At 36.6% G+C, this 18,485-nt stretch overlaps 1 protein-coding gene across 4 annotated transcripts in view; it reads left to right on the forward strand.

The window, feature by feature from the left end:
- LOC136865495 (uncharacterized) overlaps window positions 1–18,485 on the forward strand; it is a 125,033-nt gene that overhangs the window by 43,275 nt on the left and 63,273 nt on the right. For all 4 annotated transcript variants that reach the window (XR_010859461.2, XR_010859462.2, XM_067142410.2 and 1 more), the window contains exon 5: window positions 13,707–13,923. Coding sequence is in view for 2 of the 4 variants with exons in the window: in XM_067142410.2 (XP_066998511.2) it covers window positions 13,707–13,923 (217 nt within the window). In the remaining 2 variants the exon portion in view is untranslated. The remainder of the gene's footprint in view (window positions 1–13,706; window positions 13,924–18,485) is intronic.

The raw sequence follows: 18,485 nt of genomic DNA on the forward strand, positions 1-18,485 counted from the left end.
ATTTATTTATTTATTTATTTATTTATTTATTTATTTTTTGATAGGGGCTTTACGTCGCACCGACACAGATAGGTCTTATGGCGAAATGCTAGAAATGAAGAGGGCAGAAAAGAATACAGGCGATTGAAGAATGAAGTGGATAGAAAGTGCAAGGTAGCTAAGGAAGAATGGCTGAAGGATAAGTGCAAGGATGTCGAAGGCTGTATGGTCCTGGGAAAGGTAGATGCTGCATACAGGAAAATCAAGGTAACCTTTGGAGAAAGGAAATCTAGGTGTATGAATATTAAGAGCTCAGATGGAAAGCCACTTCTAGGGAAAGAAGACAAAGCAGAAAGATGGCAGGAGCATATCCAACAGTTGTATCAAGGTAAAGGTGTAGATAATTTGGTTCTGGAACATGAAGAGGCTGTTGATGCTGATGAAATGGGAGACCCAATTTTGAGGTCAGAGTTTGACAGAGCTGTGAGTGACCTCAATAGGAACAAGGCACCTGAAATTGATGACATTCCCTCTGAATTACTGACTGCCTTAGGAGAAACCAGCATGGCAAGGTTATTTCATTTAGTGTGCAAGATGTATGAGACAGGAGAAGTCCCATCCGATTTTCGGAAGAATGTTGTTATACCTATTCCCAAGAAAGCCAGTGCTGACAGGTGTGAAAACTACTGCACCATTATTCTTAGAAGTGAAGCTTCCACGGTGTGAAGAATTATTTAATTTATTTTCCGGGTTGAACCGTGTTGTACTTGTACGCATATCACGTACAGTTTGCCGACGTTTCGAATACATTGCAGTATTCTTTGTCAAGGCGACTGAAATACCCCTACTCGATTCGAGGTAATCAGTCTCGCAGGCAGGCCACTCTAGTAGTGTAATTTCTGCCTGCGAGACTGATTACCTTGGATCGAGTAGGGGTATTTCAGTCGCCTTGACAAAGAATACTGCAATGTATTTGAAACGTCGGCAAACTGTACGTGATATGCGTACAAGTACAACACGGTTCAACCCGGAAAATAAATTAAATAATACTGCACCATTAGTTTAGTATCTCATGCCTGCAAAATTTTAACGCGTATTATTTACAGAAGAATGGAAAAACAAGTTGAAGCTGAGTTGGGAGAAGATCAATTTGGCTTCAGAAGAAATGTAGGAACACGTGAAGCAATCCTGACTTTACGTCTGATCTTAGAGGATCAAATCAAGAAGGACAAGCCCACGTACATGGCATTTGTAGATCTAGAAAAGGCATTCAATAATGTTGATTGGACCAAGCTATTTATGATTCTGAAGATGATAGGGATCAGATACCGAGAACGAAGAATTATCTACAATCTGTATAAAAATCAGTCTGCAGTGATAAGAATCGAGGGCTTTCAAAAAGAAGCAGCAATCCAGAAAGGAGTGAGGCAAGGCTGCAGTTTGTCCCCCCTCCTTTTTAACGTTTACATAGAACAGGCAGTAAAGGAAATCAAATAGAAATTTGGAAAGGGAATCACAATCCAAGGAGTGGAAATCAAAACCTTGAGATTTGCCGATGATATTATTATTTTATCTGAGGCTGCAGAAGATCTCAAGAAGTTGCTGAATGGTATAGATGAAGTCTTGGGTAAGGAGTACAAGATGAAAATAAATAAGTCCAAAACAAAAGTAATGGAGTGGAGTCGAACGAAGGCAGGTGATGTAGGAAATATTAGATTAGGAAATGAAGTCTTAAAGGAAGTAGATGAATATTGTTACTTGTGTAGTAAAATAACTAACGATGGCAGAAGTAAGGAGGACATAAAATGCAGACTAGCACAAGCAAGGAAGAGCTTTCTTAAGAAAAGAAATTTGCTCACTTCAAACATTGATATCGGAATTAGAAAGATGTTTTTGAAGACTTTTGTGTGGAGCGTGGCATTGTTTGGAAGTGAACCATGGACGATAACTAGCTCAGAAAGAAAGAGAATAGAAGCTTTTGAAATGTGGTGTTACAGAAGAATGCTGAAGGTGAGATGGATAGATCGAATCACGAATGAAGAAATACTGAATCGAATTGGTGAGAGGAGATTGACTTGGCTAAATTTGATGAGAAGAAGAGATAGAATGATAGGACACATCTTAAGATACCCAGGACTTGTTCAGTTGGTTTTTGAAGGAAGTGTAGGTGGTAAGAACGGTAGGGGTAGACCAAGGTATGAATATGACAAGCAGATTAGAGCAGATGTAGGATGCAATAGTTACATAGAAATGAAAAGGTTAGCACAGGATAAGGTGGCATGGAGAGCTGCATCAAACCAGTGTATGCACTGATGACTCAAACAACAACAACAACAACAACAACAACAACAACACATTATTATTATTATTATTATTATTATTATTATTATTATTATTATTATTATTATTATTATTATTATTATTATTATTATTATTATTGAAATGAAAATCCACTGCCTGTTTCCATCATTTGACCGGGTCTGGAATGGAATGGAATGAATTAAGCCCCCTTCTAGCGGTGAGGAATGGAATTGTGCCAGCTGCCAAAGCCTGTTGCACTATTATTATTATTATTATTATTATTATTATTATTATTATTATTATTATTATTATTATTATTATTATTATTAAGCGATTGATGGCTGGTGCAGCGCAGGGATCGATCCTTGGCCCAGATCTTTGGAACATCATGTGTAATGGCTTATTACGTTTGGAGATGCCAGAGGATACAAAGCTTGTGGGCTATGCTGATGATGTGGCCGCCTTGATAGTGGCTCGTAATGTTGAGATGGCTCAAATCAAACTGAAACAGGTGATAGGGCGCATAAAAGAATGGATGACGAGTCACAGGCTAACACTAGCAGAACACAAAATGGAGATAGTTCTTCTGACGAGAAAAAGGATCAAAACTCTTGTGCCAGTGACTGTTGGAAAGTTTGTGATTAAAACGTCTACAAGCATAAAATATCTAGGAGTGACACTTGACTCCAAGCTCACATTCTGGAATCATACTCGGAGAGTGACAGTTAAGGCAGTAAAATACATGACTGCATTTAGTAGACTGATGAGAAATATTAAAGGTCCTAAATCCAGTAAATGACAACTTCTCATGTTGACGGTTCACTCAGTGCTCCTGTATGGCTCTGGGCTGAATACTTGAGATTTGCTTGGTATCGGAGAAGGATAGCTGCCGTACAACGGAGAGTAGCTTTATGTATTGCATGTGCATACCGCATGGCTTCTGAACCTACAATCCTCATGGTGGCAGCAATAGCCCCAATATATCTACTTGCATTGGAGCAACAAGAAATCTGGCGTACCCAAGGAGAGCTGGGAAAGAAATGTGCAAAGAAGCATGCCTTCAGTCAATGGACGAGGCGATGGCAACTCAGATGGGAAAGTGACCCTTGGGATAAATGGACCAAGCAACTGATGCCACGCTAGTTATTTATCAATAAGAAGGATTGGCTATGGGATCGCCGGCCTCGGGTATCTTAGCCGAGATTTACTTGGATTTTTTGGAACACACCAAAATTGATAATAATAATAATAACAACTTTTACAACATCCTTTTCTGTGAAAGTTTAGATTTTATAATTCCACCTTTACAATACTGTAATTGTCTTTATTACAAAGACTACATTAAATTACACTCGTGAAATATGTTTTGCTGTGAGCTTGCATCCGGGAGATAGTAGGTTAGAATCCCACAATCGGCAGCCCTGACGATGGTTTTCCGTGGTTTCCCATTTTCACTCCAGGCAAATGCTGGGGCTGTACCTTAATTAAGGCCATGGCCGCTTCCTTCCAACTCCTAGGCCTTTCCTATCCCATCGTCGCCATAAGACCTATCTGTGTCGGTGCGACGTAAAGCCCCTAGCAAAAAAAAAAAAAAAAAAAAGAAATATGTTTTGTCCTCTTATAGGACATCTTCAGTCACAAATACAATACATAACATTAACAATAAGGCAAGGACACATTAAAATAAGTAAATGCAAAGTCTTTATATACTGTGACGCGGCATGATAGCGTCTTGTCAATCTTCAATGTTAAAATGGTGCAGTGTGAACATGATATGAAGCATGAAGTCCAATTAAAATCATATGTAAAAACTGTTGTTCAAAACAACTTGTCAATTATAAAACTCCGTAAGTGGCTATGCAAATAAAATTATGTGCATATTGTACATAAAACAGTTTTTACATATGATTTACTTCATGCTTCATATCATATCATGTTCACACCGCACCATTTTAACATTGAAGATTGACAAGACGCTATCACGCCGCGTCACAGTATATAAAGACTTTGCATTTACTTATTTTAATGTGTCCTTGCCTTATTTTTAATGTTATGTATTGTATTTGTGACTGAAGATGTCCTATAAGAGGACGAAACATGTTTCACGAGTGTAATTTAATGTAGTCTTTGTAATAAAGACAATTACAGTATTGTAAAGGTGGAATTATAAAATCTAAACTTTCACAAGTTGATACTTTGACAATACGGGCTCTAATATGAAATTTATAACGTTGGACCCGCTCATGTAGCGGTCAGTGCCAAGTTATCCCGGTAGCTCTTGATTTCTTCTCAGGGTATCCATTTTCCGCTCATAAAATCTGTGATTTTATATATAGTTATTTTACGTGGTTTCGGATGAAAATCAGTCCGCTGGGATACGCATCACGGGAGTACCTACACGCACAAGTACGAACCTGTGGCCGATAACTTCAAAAGAATCTCTTTCCGCTTGTAGAACTAATCAATTGCTTATATCTACAAAACTTATTAACTAACTTACAAACTAGCCGTTACCCAAACAGAAATTAAGACACAGTCACTTACTAAAAGAAAAATATAAGATTATTTATTGAATAAATAATGTTCGATGTAAGATAAAGTGAAATCTGGGTAGTATTATTTGAGTAATATTTAAACATGAAGGATTAGAGTCAGCGCTGGCTCAAATAAAATAAAATAATTAAGGCTTAAAATATTTACATTCTTTCTTAATTAATGTTCAAATTCATATTAATATATATATCTCAATATTCGTAGCCATGTTCCGAAAAGTATTTCATTTCTCCAATTATATTCAAGAGATCACTGAGCAATCACGGAATCAATAAAAAATACACATTGTGAATACTGTCACGTTAATTATTTAAATTATTCTCACAACATTTAAGTCATCTCGCTGAGATAAAATGAACGGTTTGCTAACCTGAAACGTAGTAAAATTAAATGGGAAAAAGTCAGATTGTAAATGTGAATCTGCTCATATTTTCACGTAATTATTTCCCAAACAAACTCTTGTGTGAGTATTAAATTGTAAAAGTGTTCTCCAACTTTCCATTCATAAATTATAATCATTCATAGATCTGAACTCTGATTATTTGGTCACATATTTCGGGTACGCACAAGTAACAACTTACGGGCTAAGACAATACCTCCCTAAAGCCTACGACATATGGCTCCTAACTAACCATTATCATATTCTTCATATTTAAAATACTTCAATTGAAATCATTATTGCATGAAAAGAAATAAACATCTATCTAACTATTCAAGTAGTTTCCAATCCACACACTCCTCTATCAATGGCTCAATGTGCTCTAGCAATCTGCTCTTTCTCAATATTTCATATGTATACGAGCTACTCAACTCGTATGGATAGTATAGAATGAAATTATTACGTATTATACTGTAACGTCACCGCACTAAAGAATATCCGATGTATACTAAGTCATGAGTCTATTGGACCGTATATTAAAGTACTCTCTTATACTCATTACCCGTTATTCACCAAAGTCAGACATAAATATAACTGTCACGATACACAATTCTACCATAATACATGTCTATCTTACATTAAAATGGTCATCTGCGCGATGTTCACACTTTGACATATTCTCTCCAATATGGCACAGAAACTCACCTTGTAATTCTAACACACGTTTCCTCATCGAATGGCAATTCTTACTCTTTCCGTAGAATATATACAAACCTCTATGCTTCACTATTCTTCAATATACTCCAATAAATAATCACATTTCAACGCGATTCCAACATACATTAACATAACACCGGCATACATATTGCCGTATGCATATAGCCATTACACCCAAAACTATATGCTAAACATTCTAGAATTGCCTTGTAAAATACGCATTTAATAACCTTTATCTTAAAACAGTAGTACGAGTTCAATGCCCTCTTTCTATGAAGAAAGGAATACTTAACTTGACAATATTCATCGTATCGCGCAGGTAATTCGTGACGTAATCTATGTACAGGTAAGCGAGATTAATCGAAATTTCACTAGTTAAATAGACTCATTGCTAATATACTAGGTCTTCACAAGTAACACTTCTCTCTTTTATCCAAACTAGTTTCCACTGTATGTATGCAAGTGCGGTAGCCTGTATATGTCATAATAGCATTCTAATTCTACACTTCCATCTTATCTTATAGCCTTAAATATCTCACACTTCACTTTATATTACACACGCGTTCTTAATTAATTCATAAATATCACCAAATATTCAGCACATGCCGAGTTAGATTGAGGGTGCAGATTACAAGAAACTACTCTACTAAAGAAATATATGGACTTAGCTCGTCAGTTGCTACGTTTGGTCTGGTTGTTGCTCCATCCCTCGGTTGCAGTTAGACCCTCCGATCGGATCTGGATCTCTGGTTGGATTGCATGTTCATGGTCATCAGCTGGTCACATGGCTCGCCGGTCCACTCCTTATCGTCCGGTCTTTTGGCTGGCCGGTGCTCATCCACGTCATCATGTCCACTGGTTGGCCGGTCCAATCATCATCAGCTAGTCCTCTGGCTCGACGGTGCATATCCCCAGTTCAGTCCATCATGTTGATTTAGCAGACAGTCATCATTTCGAATCTGTAGACAACGAAGAAAATTCCTTTTGCGGAGCAATTAGTCATGATATATTCCATATTTCTATTATTTATAGTAATCGTCGAAGTTTTCTTTGATTGGAAAAATTTCTCCGTAAATAGTTATTAACTCTACTGCCACAGTAGTAACTATCTTCTCGTATAAAATAATCAATATTGTAAAATGGTGAGTTCCTTTTCCTTCAATCGTAGAGTGGCTGCTCACGAATCCAAGTCCGACGTATCTCACCACAAATTATTTATTTATATAATTTTTCGCCTCTTTTCTTAGCATACACCGGTGAATAATTTAATCGTATGCTATCGCCGATTGTAAATAGTTAATATTCTCCTCAGTAGTTAAGAATATTCTTCAAATGTGTAGCTTCGCTCGTATCTGCGTCTTGCTTCTGCCAATGTAATTTTTTGAGTATATTCTTAAACAATCCTTCCGCTGCTATATTTTTTTAAAACAATTCAAAATGAGCCTCTACTGTTCTGCAGCATCTTCCAAATTAATCCGTTCCGTGACGTACATAGCCTCCTATACGCTGTATTGATAAGAAGTTCATTGCCTTAGTAGATCGCATGGGCCATACCTTCCTATGCCGCCATTTTGTAACTGGTCTACGAGATGCGAACGGGCACAACGTGCAATCCTTTTCTGGGCAAAATATGTAGATGACACCATAGTAATTATGGATGAGAGCATCACAGACACTGCTACCACCCTCATTAATCCAAATAACATTGACCAGCATATAAAATTCACACTTGAATCCAAAATTGAATGGAAAATTAATTTTTTAGACAACTATTATCAGGCACCCAAGCTACTCAAGATATAATATTTACAGAAATCCCACCTAAACACTCACTACAATCCATCAAGATTCTTCACACCCCCAAATTCATAAACAAGCAGCGTACAACAGCATGGTGTACCAAGCCTTCGGTGTTCCAATGTCTAAAAGAGACCTAAAAAATGAGTTGAACACCATTCATAATATAGTGAAATCTAATGGATACAACAGTTTCTTCAGTGAAAAAATAATCAATAAATGTAAATATCACTCCTCTACCATTTTGAAAAAGATAAACAAAACAACTCCTCCCTTTCTATTTTTACGTTCAACAAACAAATTTACAATGTCACCAACATCTTTAAAAAGCACGATGTAAAAGTAGTTTTCAAAACCAACAATAGGAACGCACAAGTCTTACATAATGCCAGATCCATAAACAAGTTCAATAGTTTTTCAAAATCATGAGTATACAGGATTATTTGCAACAGTTGCAATTCTTCTTACATCAGACAGACCGGGTGAAATTTTAATATAAGATACTCAGAACACGTCATTGCCCTGAAGTACAATAAATTTTCAGCTGTAGGACAGCATATGCATGACTATAATCACAAATTCACAGACATAAAACAAGATATAGAAATTCTCAAAATTATCAACAAAGGACCCCTCCTTAACATTATTGAAAGCTGCTTCATACATATAGATCAATATTGTAACCCAAATCATAATCTTAATGACATTTCAGAAAAGCCAAATATCTTATTTGACCTTCTAATTCCCATTTTTAGAATCATCAAACCAACAAGTCATAATTCAGTTTTTCATAATATTCAGAGCACCTTTCCTTAGCAGCCATAGCTTTTCCCACATCCTTCGGCTCCACCTTAATTCCCCCCCCCCCCTCCTCTCCTTTCCCCAGCCTCTCCCCTTGCCCCTCCTCTCTCTCCTTGCCCTGCCCCTTCCTTTTCCTTTGAATCTCACAACTGTTAGTATGATGCACACAATAATACACCACGCACCACATACTGCAACAGGAGATAAATCTCATATAACCTATGCCATTTGACTGACACACACACTCACACTCACACACACACTCTCTCTCTCTCTCTCTCTCTCCATTAATTTTATAGAATTATATCTTTCATTTATTCAGGTTATCTTCAAGGACACCACAGTAAATTGTGAATTTATACCAGCCACAAATTAAGAATGTATCAGTTTTAACCATATCTTCATATGCTGTCCTGACAATGTCCAACAGCATTTCAGCATGATTTTACCAAACACTATGGGAACATTTCATCTTATTTCGATGTGGAAACACCATCTAGCAGTTCTGCGTCAGCTGGTGGTTATTTACAGTGGGATCCAGTGGCTTGCATACTGTTTACACCACTCAAGTAGATTTGGTAATTGATGATCTGACTACAGAATTAACATTTACCAGTTATCGTTTTGCAATTGAAATTGTAATGATTAGCAGTGATGGAACTAACACTTCTATGAGTATCAATACAAGAAAGAGTCTGGATGATGGGCATACTCCAGATGCTAAGAATTCAGAGCCTAATTTATTTTTCAGATTTTACACTTAGTTTATCCCAGATTTTAATGTTAATTGTGTGTTTGTACATTAGTTTCATGTCAATTGTGTGTTTTTACATTTGTTTAGTTATTATATGTATTATATTAAGGCTGAAGATGGCCAGCCAAGGCCGAAACTAGTCCCTAGTTTAGAATTGTAATATAGTATTGAAAAAAGGTGGACCATTAATTATTATTGTGATCACAGTTCAATACGGAATCTAAACCATGAAGTTTATATCCTATAATCATCTTTAGGTATTCAATTTTTGTAACAATTTCTTGTTTTGTCTTACCCATCCACCACTGTTCATTTTTTGAGGGATTGTCACCCGTTTGACATACCATAACTTTTGTTTTCTTTGGATTAATTGTTAGATTCCACTCATTAAAATAATTTTCTATCTCATTAATACCATTTTGCATCTTGAAGGGTTTTAAAGTGAGTAGAAGGATATTGTCTTCGAAGATCAGCCCCAGAATATCTTGGTTCTCGAAACATGGGAAGGCTCCACCACTTTAATTGTCTTTAATTGTCTTCCATGTGGTCGTATTCAACCCATGTCTAATTGTAGAGCTGTTTTTACAACTGAGTAGTATTGTGCCATGATTTTGGTACTCTCGCTCCATCAAATATCTTATTGGATATTTTCACTATGCTTTTGAGGATAAAGTTATTCTTACCTACTTCCTTCCAAAATCCATTATTGATTCCTGAAATTACTCCTGTTTTACCTTCTTGTTCTTTCTCTATAAAACTGAAATTTCCTCATCTAAAGTATGCAGCGTGCACTAAAGATAGAAGATATAATATGAACTTAGAACTAGTTCAGTTCATTTGCATTTTGTATATTTAATAGAATTAAAGGTATAGCATACTCATTTCAAATGCAGTTACAATCAAGCTAGCGAAGTGAGAGGTTGTACTGAGTGGGAGTGCTGAGCAAGCAATATGGGAATTGCTGTTCTACATTATCAGGCTATCATAGGTTGATGACACGGACGTGTGAAGTGTGAGCGTATGGCAGGTGCGAAGAGTAACTGGCAATAATCCGTGTTGCAGGTATCTCTGATGGCAGCAGCTGTCATGGCAGTCCGATGAGTTGGGAGCAGATTTTTATGTAATTACAATGTTTATTATTTCTATTGTGTATCCCCAAGTGTTAAACCTAATCTTATTTCACATAAAAACACATATAGTATTTTCAAAATTTAAAAAATGTAAATGCGTATTTTAAGGAAATCCATAATAAGCACATAAATCAGCAATATTTGTTACTCAATAAAATTTAAAATGTTACTGTGCTCATATTCTCATTTTATGATTATGATTAAGGTCTTGATTTTGTAACATTGTATCTTACGTCGTATTTCTGAATGTTGTGGCTATTTATGGACTTCCCTCTGGAAGTTCAAAGACTTGCTGGTCACTGACTAAATAGCATTCTAACTTGCTAATATTAGTCAGCCAGCTCTGGTTTTGTTTATAGAATGTCAGCGAAAGGCAATCACAGAGAGATAAGGTAACAGGGAATACCGTAAATTAAACTGCGCACTGGGAACTAGGAAGCTATTCTCATTGGGATTGTGTCACTCCTAAGAGTAAGGTTAGTTGTTTGGGTCCATATATCATTCCTGTGGTCATGTGACTTTTTATGAATTTCTAGGAGAGAAGAAAATAATATTCTTTCAGTGTCTGCTGCTACGTCTTCAACAATATATAGAGGAATTTAAAAAAACATTGTCACTACCAATGGAAAAGTATTGTTTTTCCAACCATGAGGTAAAACAGTAAGTGCAGATCAATGTTCTCAAGTAACCCAGCATTTGTCTGGAAATAAGCACATTGCGGCTGCTTTGCGTGTGTGTTTGCGGCAATTACTAATAGATTAACCAGCTACTTCAAATATAGGCCCATCCAAATACTCCCAGTATTATCTAGATTTATGCAGAACATTTGTTTGCACCAACGTTCCTCTTCGCAAAATATATAATCTGGGACTGAGAAATTTTCCTAACAAAATAATTTTGAGCCTCCAGATGAATCCACATTAAGGAAAAACTTTCTTCCAAAATGTTACGAAGAAACTTTACAAAAAATTTGGGCAGTACGTGATAGCGAAAAACTTGAGGTAAGCATTGACGAAACCACTGATTCAAGTAGCAGAAAAGTAGGAAATGTTGTAGTTGGTGTGTTGAAGAATGATAAAACTGCTTGTGAACATTCTTATTTGCTAGCGTGTAAAGAAATAGCTGCTCAAACCATGTCACTGTAGATAGGTTTTTTAATGAAGCCATGCACTTACTTTGGCCAAACGGTGTAAAATACAATGACAGTGTATTGCTTCTACTTACCGATAGTGCAACTTACATGAAAAACGCAGCTGAAGGCCTTTCAGTAAGCTTTCTGAAAATGTTACACGTAACTTGCGTAGTTTATGTTCTACACGGGTTATGTGAAACTGTAAGGGCTCAGTATCCTGAAGTGGATAAATTAGTGTCTAATGGCAAAAAAGTCTTTGTAAAAGCACCCTCAAGAACTGATCTGTTTAAATACAAAAACCCAGGTCTTGCACTTCCTCCTCTGCCTATTGTCACGCAGTGATGTGTCTGGCTTAGCGCAGTGGTATACTATGCAGGCAATTTCGAAAGTTTTGCATCCATTGTGAATGCACTAGATAAAAATGATGCGTCTTCAATTGAAATTCTTCATGAGTTACTGAAAGACAGCTCTTTGAAGAGTGATTTGACATTTACATTTGCCCATCTAAGCTTTATATGTAAAATCATAGACAAACTTCAAAAATGCACTAACTTGTTGTCCAAAACAGTGAAGGAAGTGCGTGCTGTTGAAAATATATTAGATTCACTCTCAACTTTGCAGATACAGGGACTCTCAAAAACCAAATATCAGAATTTATTCTGTAAAAACAGAGGTTTTAAAAAAATGTGCAAAGTTGCTCAAGTATTGGAGGGTGCTCATGTTGGTGAAATTGAAGGCATTAGTATTGGTGCCATTCCTCTCTTTAACTATGCACGTCCGACATCCTGTGGTGTGGAGCGATTGTTTTTGCAGTATAAGGCATTCTTCAGAGATAATCGGCATGCATTTGTGATGGACAATTTGGACATGACTTTATGTTGTTCACTGCAATTCTGAGACTACTTCTAGCAACTAATATTCCAGCCTGTGATTGATGAGTAAGAACTGGTACAGTTTTTTCAAAGATGATAGGTTGTTTTTGCTATAGTTAAACAAAACATTACCTTTTTTAAAACATCCTATAATATCTAGTCAGGCACATCAGAAATTAATATACTGTACTTTTTCATATGCAGACATCCATGATATGCCTTAAGGAGCACGTTTGGTAGCACCATATTTTAATACAAAACTTTATATTTATTTACCTCTTGTACACAAGCGGTTATGATATTTAAAGCAGAATATTTTAACATTTTTATCAAATATGTTTAAGTTTTTTAGCACATAAAAAGTAAACATTTTTAGCACATAAAAATCCGCTACCTACTGATGAGAATACTGTAGATCACGAGGTGATGCATGGTCAGCAAGACAAATCCTCTCTGTCGTTCAAGATTTCTAGGCTGGGCTTGCTATCTTACTGTCAGATAGCTCTTCAGTTGTTCTAATCTAAGCTGAGTGGACCTTGAGCCAGCCCTTTGATCCAGGTAAAAATCCTTGGCCTGGCCAGGAGTTGAACCCAGGGCCTTTGGTAAGAAGCAGGTTTGCTACCCTGCGTACAGCTGTTTATATGTATTAAGTGGGCATTCTTGAGAGATTCTTATTCTTAATGTGAGAAATATTGGATAAGAAGATACCCAGATAAACACTAGAAAAGGCAGAGACAAGGAGGAAGCAAGTTTATATAGGTGATAGAAGATAAGGAATATGACATCACAGAAGGAGAAAAGGAACCATTTTTATATTAATGGGGCATTCTTGTGAAATAATTTTAATGTAAGAAATGTAGGATAAGATGCCCATATAAACACTATAGAAAGGAGAGACAATGAGGGAAACAGTTTATATAGGTGGTAGAAAAGGAATATGACAACACAGAAGGATAAAAGGATCCTAGTATGTTGAATGTACATAAAACATAATGATGGGATCAAATAAGTGTAAAAATATACATAGAAGAAATGAAATAGGCTAGGAACCTAAACAAACAAGAAATAAATCAGCAGCAACTGAGATTGATGAGGAGTAAACGTACAGCAGTGTGTGAGTTTATCCTCGTCCTTTTCTGTTTTCATATTTGTTCTTATCTCTACTTCCTGTTGCCCGTCAACCCTTACTAGACAATCCTTTCTTTCAATGGTCATTTGCATGTACCTATTTTGAGTAAGTTCATTGTACACATATCTTGATTCAGTGTTCAAGTCTTTTCTTCTTTTGCAGCCATTTGATGATCCTAGTCAGCAAGCCACACAAGAACTTGCTTGAATTGGTTTATGCTTTAGTGGAGAGAATGAGGCTTGTGCCTGGAGCATTAGAAGCATCCAACAATTGTGGAGAGTCAGCCCTGTATATAGCTAGTGTCTCACTACCTGAGGAGCCTGTGGTTGCTCGCTATCTTGCTGAAACTTTGTTAGACATGGATATAAATATTGCTGAGGTATTATTATTACCTATAATTCTCCAAGAAGATTAGGATATTTTTCTTCTCACTCATCATGCTACTTCTGATATATATTGTCAAATTCATTGATTTGAAAATGCTACACTCTAAATTTTGAGAACCTGTCTTACTTGCCATTTCATTCTTGGCCACCCTCAGTGGCTTTTTAAGGTACAGTCTAAGGTTCCATCTTTACATACTAAAATTTTTTTGTTTAATAAGCAATTAACAAGTGTCGGGGAATGTTCTTTCCTTCTTTTTGGGCATCATCAGCCGAAAACACCTTAAGATGAGTAAAATAGACAAGGTTACAAATACACATTAAAATACAATCTCATACTCATCTTACAAGTATTTTCAGCTGATGATATCCAAAAAAAACATGTCCTGATATTTGTTAATTGCTTATTAAACAAATTTTTTTGTAAAGGTGGAACCTTTGATTGTACCTTAAAAAGTATACTATTGACAATACAGGCTTTACAATGAAATTCATTTTATGCAATACACTCTCAGTGGTGCAATTATCTAACAACCAGGTAGTTACTAGTTTCAGGCCTGGTAAATCAAACATTTTCAAACTAATGAGTTGGTAAGAACTATAGCTAATAAGAACTTGACTCAACTTTATTTATTACATGGCTTCTTTTTGTATTACATTTGAATATCCAATTTTATTTGTGATGATGCTTGCTTGTTGTTTAAAGGGGCCTAACATCGAAGGTCATCGGCCCCCAATTTTATTTATTAACCCTGGAATAGTAATGTGGATCATTCAGTGCCCCAAGAAAATGTATTTCCTCCCTAATTTTGCATTGGCAGCCCTGACATCACTCAGCCACGATGACTTTATCTCAACTGCAAAACAGTCTCCATCTGCGCAGTGACCTTGATGCACCTTGGCAGAGTCACTGTTATATTGAAGTTTTGGGGCATGCTATATCTCCATGTTAGTATTTGTGCTACTTTCAGCAGTACGGTATAGTCTGCTTTTGTTTGTTATGCTATTACTTTGCATGTTAGGATACATACTGTAGGTGTGTTATTGTTTGGAACATGGTACTGAATACTGTATATCAGAACCATTTTAGTGAAAAAAGAAATGAGTGATCCAGCCTTAGGTGTGAGTGATTTAGATGAATGACATGGATATAAATATTGTCGAGGTATTATTATTATTATTATTATTATTATTATTATTATTATTATTATTATTATTATTATTATTATTATTATTATTATTATTATTATTATTATTATCTATAATTCCTCAAAGAGATTAGGATATTTTTTCTCACTCATCATGCTACTTCTGATATATATATTGTCAAATTCATTGATTTGAAAATGCTGGACTCTAAATTTTCAGAACCTGTCTTACTTGCCACTGCATTCTAAGCCACCCTCAGAGGCTTTTTAAGGTACAGTCGAAGGTTCCACCTTTACAATACATAAAATTTTTTTGTTTAATAAGTAGTTAACAAGTGTCGGGGCATGTTTCATCCTTCTTTTTGGATATTATCAGCTGAAAATACCTGTAAGATGAGTAAAATAGACAAGGTTACAAATACACATTAAAATACGATCTCATACTGAACTGATGAGATCAGAAGCTGATGGTGATGAGCCGTTGAAGATCAGTCTGATGGTGAAATGAAAGAAGATTGTTTACTCATTCATAAAGTTGAAAACAATGTATTTTCTGCAGATGGAGATGAAGATGACTATGTCCCTGAGCTTAGTGACGAAGCCAGTTCTTTGGCAGATAAATGTGAGTAGCAATCAACAGAAAAGGTAAAACTTACAACTAGTTCTCACAAAGATCACTCCTCAAGCATACTACCTAATTCTCAAGAAATAATTCAGATCAATAGCCAATCAAAGAAAGGGAAAAATGGTTAGTGTTGATCCACCAAACCTCTAACTAAATCTGGGAGGACACCAAGAAGAAATATTACATTTTGAAAACCCTGCCCCAAGGGAGTTGCAAGGCTAGTCCAAACTGAAAGAGAGGCTTTTGAATTATTTATAGATGAAAACATGTTAAAAATACACTTAAGTTTACTAATGAGGAAACAGCATTAAAAAGAACACACTACAAATCCAAACAAAAAATTTGCCAGTGACACTATCACTGCTGAAATAAGAGCATTCATTGGTTTGATTTTCTACTTTGGTGCTTACAAAGACAGTCATACCAACATTGATTTCCTGTGGCACAATTCTAGGGGATTATGTATTACTAAAAGTGTCATGTAAAAGATGAAGTTTTCATTTCTTATGAAGACACTGCATTTCAATGACAAAAATACCTGTTTAGAGAGAAAAACTTAATTCTCTCACCACTATTCATGATTTGTGGGAATTGTCTGTGCAAAAGTGTAAATTACCGTATGTTCCAGGTGTATACTGCACAATTGTTGAACAGTTATTAGCATCAATAAATTTGACAATTCTAGGGGATTATGTATTACTGAAAGTGTAGGCTACTTGGAGCCACCGGCAGTGCCAATGCGCTATGAGCGTCATGTGAGATGGAAGTAACCCATGTTGAGCAGCCCGCATACATCAGAATAGCCATTCTCCGAGGGAGAAAAGTGAGAGAATATCACAGTAAATTGGTGGAAGCCCTTGGGAATAATGCCCCTGACCATACTGTACAGTAGCATGGTTGCTAGGAAAGTTTCAGTAAGGACGTGTAGAACCAGTGATCAGCAACACTTGGGACGAACTGGCAGTGTGCGGACTGATGTGGCAAGTGCCATCATCGAGCTGCTCCTGGGTAAAGACAGACGATGGACACTACTGGAGTTAGAGAGGGCAAGTAGCATTGAGAAATGCAATCTCGCATGGCACTTGCCACACAACAGATTTCACAGCACTCTCTGTGTTACTACCAGCAATCACAGAGCCATCTGTTGTTGTGAATACACAATATGCCTGCATAGCTCCCATGAGACAAGTACTGTTTTGTGATCCACTCATATTTCTGCAAGAAAACAGTAGTTGCAATGACTTTTGCCCCAACCCTCCTATTTTCTCCCAAACAGCAGAAGCAGAATCATGGAGTACAGCTAATTATGATACTAGCTCATTATATCTCTTAGGTTGGGGTGGTATTTCTCCCATCATTCACTGCTCTTTCCTAGAGGGTGGGGCTTCGACCATTTGTTTTCTCTCCCTCCCCTGCTCCTCAAGGTCAAATAATTAGTGCTGTTAACAGAGGAGTGTAACTCTTGTCACCACTAATCTTCTTCTTCTTCCACCGCTTTTCCCACATCTGTGGAATCGTGGGTGCGAAATGTGTCACACATACGGATTTGTCCCAGTTTTACGGCCCTATATGGAGGGATGTAATTCCTATTGCGTGTTTCTGTGGTGGTTGGTAGTATAGTGTGTTGTCTGGATATGAAGAGGAAAGTGTTGGGACAAACATAAACACCCAGTCCCCAGGCCAGAAGAATTAATCAGACGTGATTAAAATCCCCAACCCGGCTGGGAATCAAACCTGGGACCCTCTAAATCGAAGGCTTAATGATGACCATTCAGCCAATAAGTCGTACAGCCCTTGTCATTACTAATAAAATTTGTTATTGATGATAAAATATAATAAAAATATGATTGCAGTGACTGGAAATAGGTCATCCTATTATCATTTCATTTTGTAATGTCACAATGCGCATTCTGTTGCAATGTAAATTGTTCATTCATTACAATCCACAGAGATTACTTGTATATCATTATATTACCATAAACACTCATGCTCTCTCTTTTATTTTTTTTTATTTCTGTAATTTTTCTTTTTTTAATTTAACCATTTGGGTGCAGGGAAATTCCCCCCAGTTTGGTCCCTATGTATCTGCCCCTGGTAGAAGGGGAATGGTGGGTTCGTATATCTTCTTCTTTTCTTTGTTGACATCATTTAGTTTGTTGGGTCTGGATTAAAATCTGACAGTTGGATCAATTATCTAAGCATTTGAAGTATTTTTTGAAGGTGATCATATTACTCTGCCAAGAGCTTCCGCTGACCAACAGACCATGTACTTCCTTGTGCAAAGTGTATCCAAAATCTTTGAGAAATGGTGAGAAATGGAATGTATTTGGTCATGTCTGGTACTGCACAATAAATAAATAAATAAATAAATGAACAAACAACAAACAGACCTGGGGCCCACTGAACCATAGGTCACAATGGTAATCATCCAGCCGAGGAACTGAGCAATAATGAAAATGAAAATCCACAGCCTGTTTCCAATCATTTGACAGGGTCAGGAATGGAATGAATTAAGCCCCCATCTAGCGGCAAGAATAAGAATTGTGCCAGCTGCCAAAGCCTGTGGCACTCCTTTGGAGAAGTGGTTAATGCCTGACAGATGAAATGAAATGATATTGAAGAGTGGACAATAATAATAAATAATTCATGTAATGGGTAATATCTCCTAATAGCTGAAAATTGAAAATTTTGGATTTGAGCCATGAGTATGTAAGAGCATTTTCAGCTAAATCTGTTCGTGTACATATATCCTGGGAAAACTTTTATTTTCTTACTATTGTCATTA

The sequence above is a fragment of the Anabrus simplex genome, chromosome 1 (genome assembly GCF_040414725.1).
Source record: "Anabrus simplex isolate iqAnaSimp1 chromosome 1, ASM4041472v1, whole genome shotgun sequence".
In the NCBI taxonomy this organism is placed as follows: Eukaryota; Metazoa; Arthropoda; class Insecta; order Orthoptera; family Tettigoniidae; genus Anabrus; species Anabrus simplex.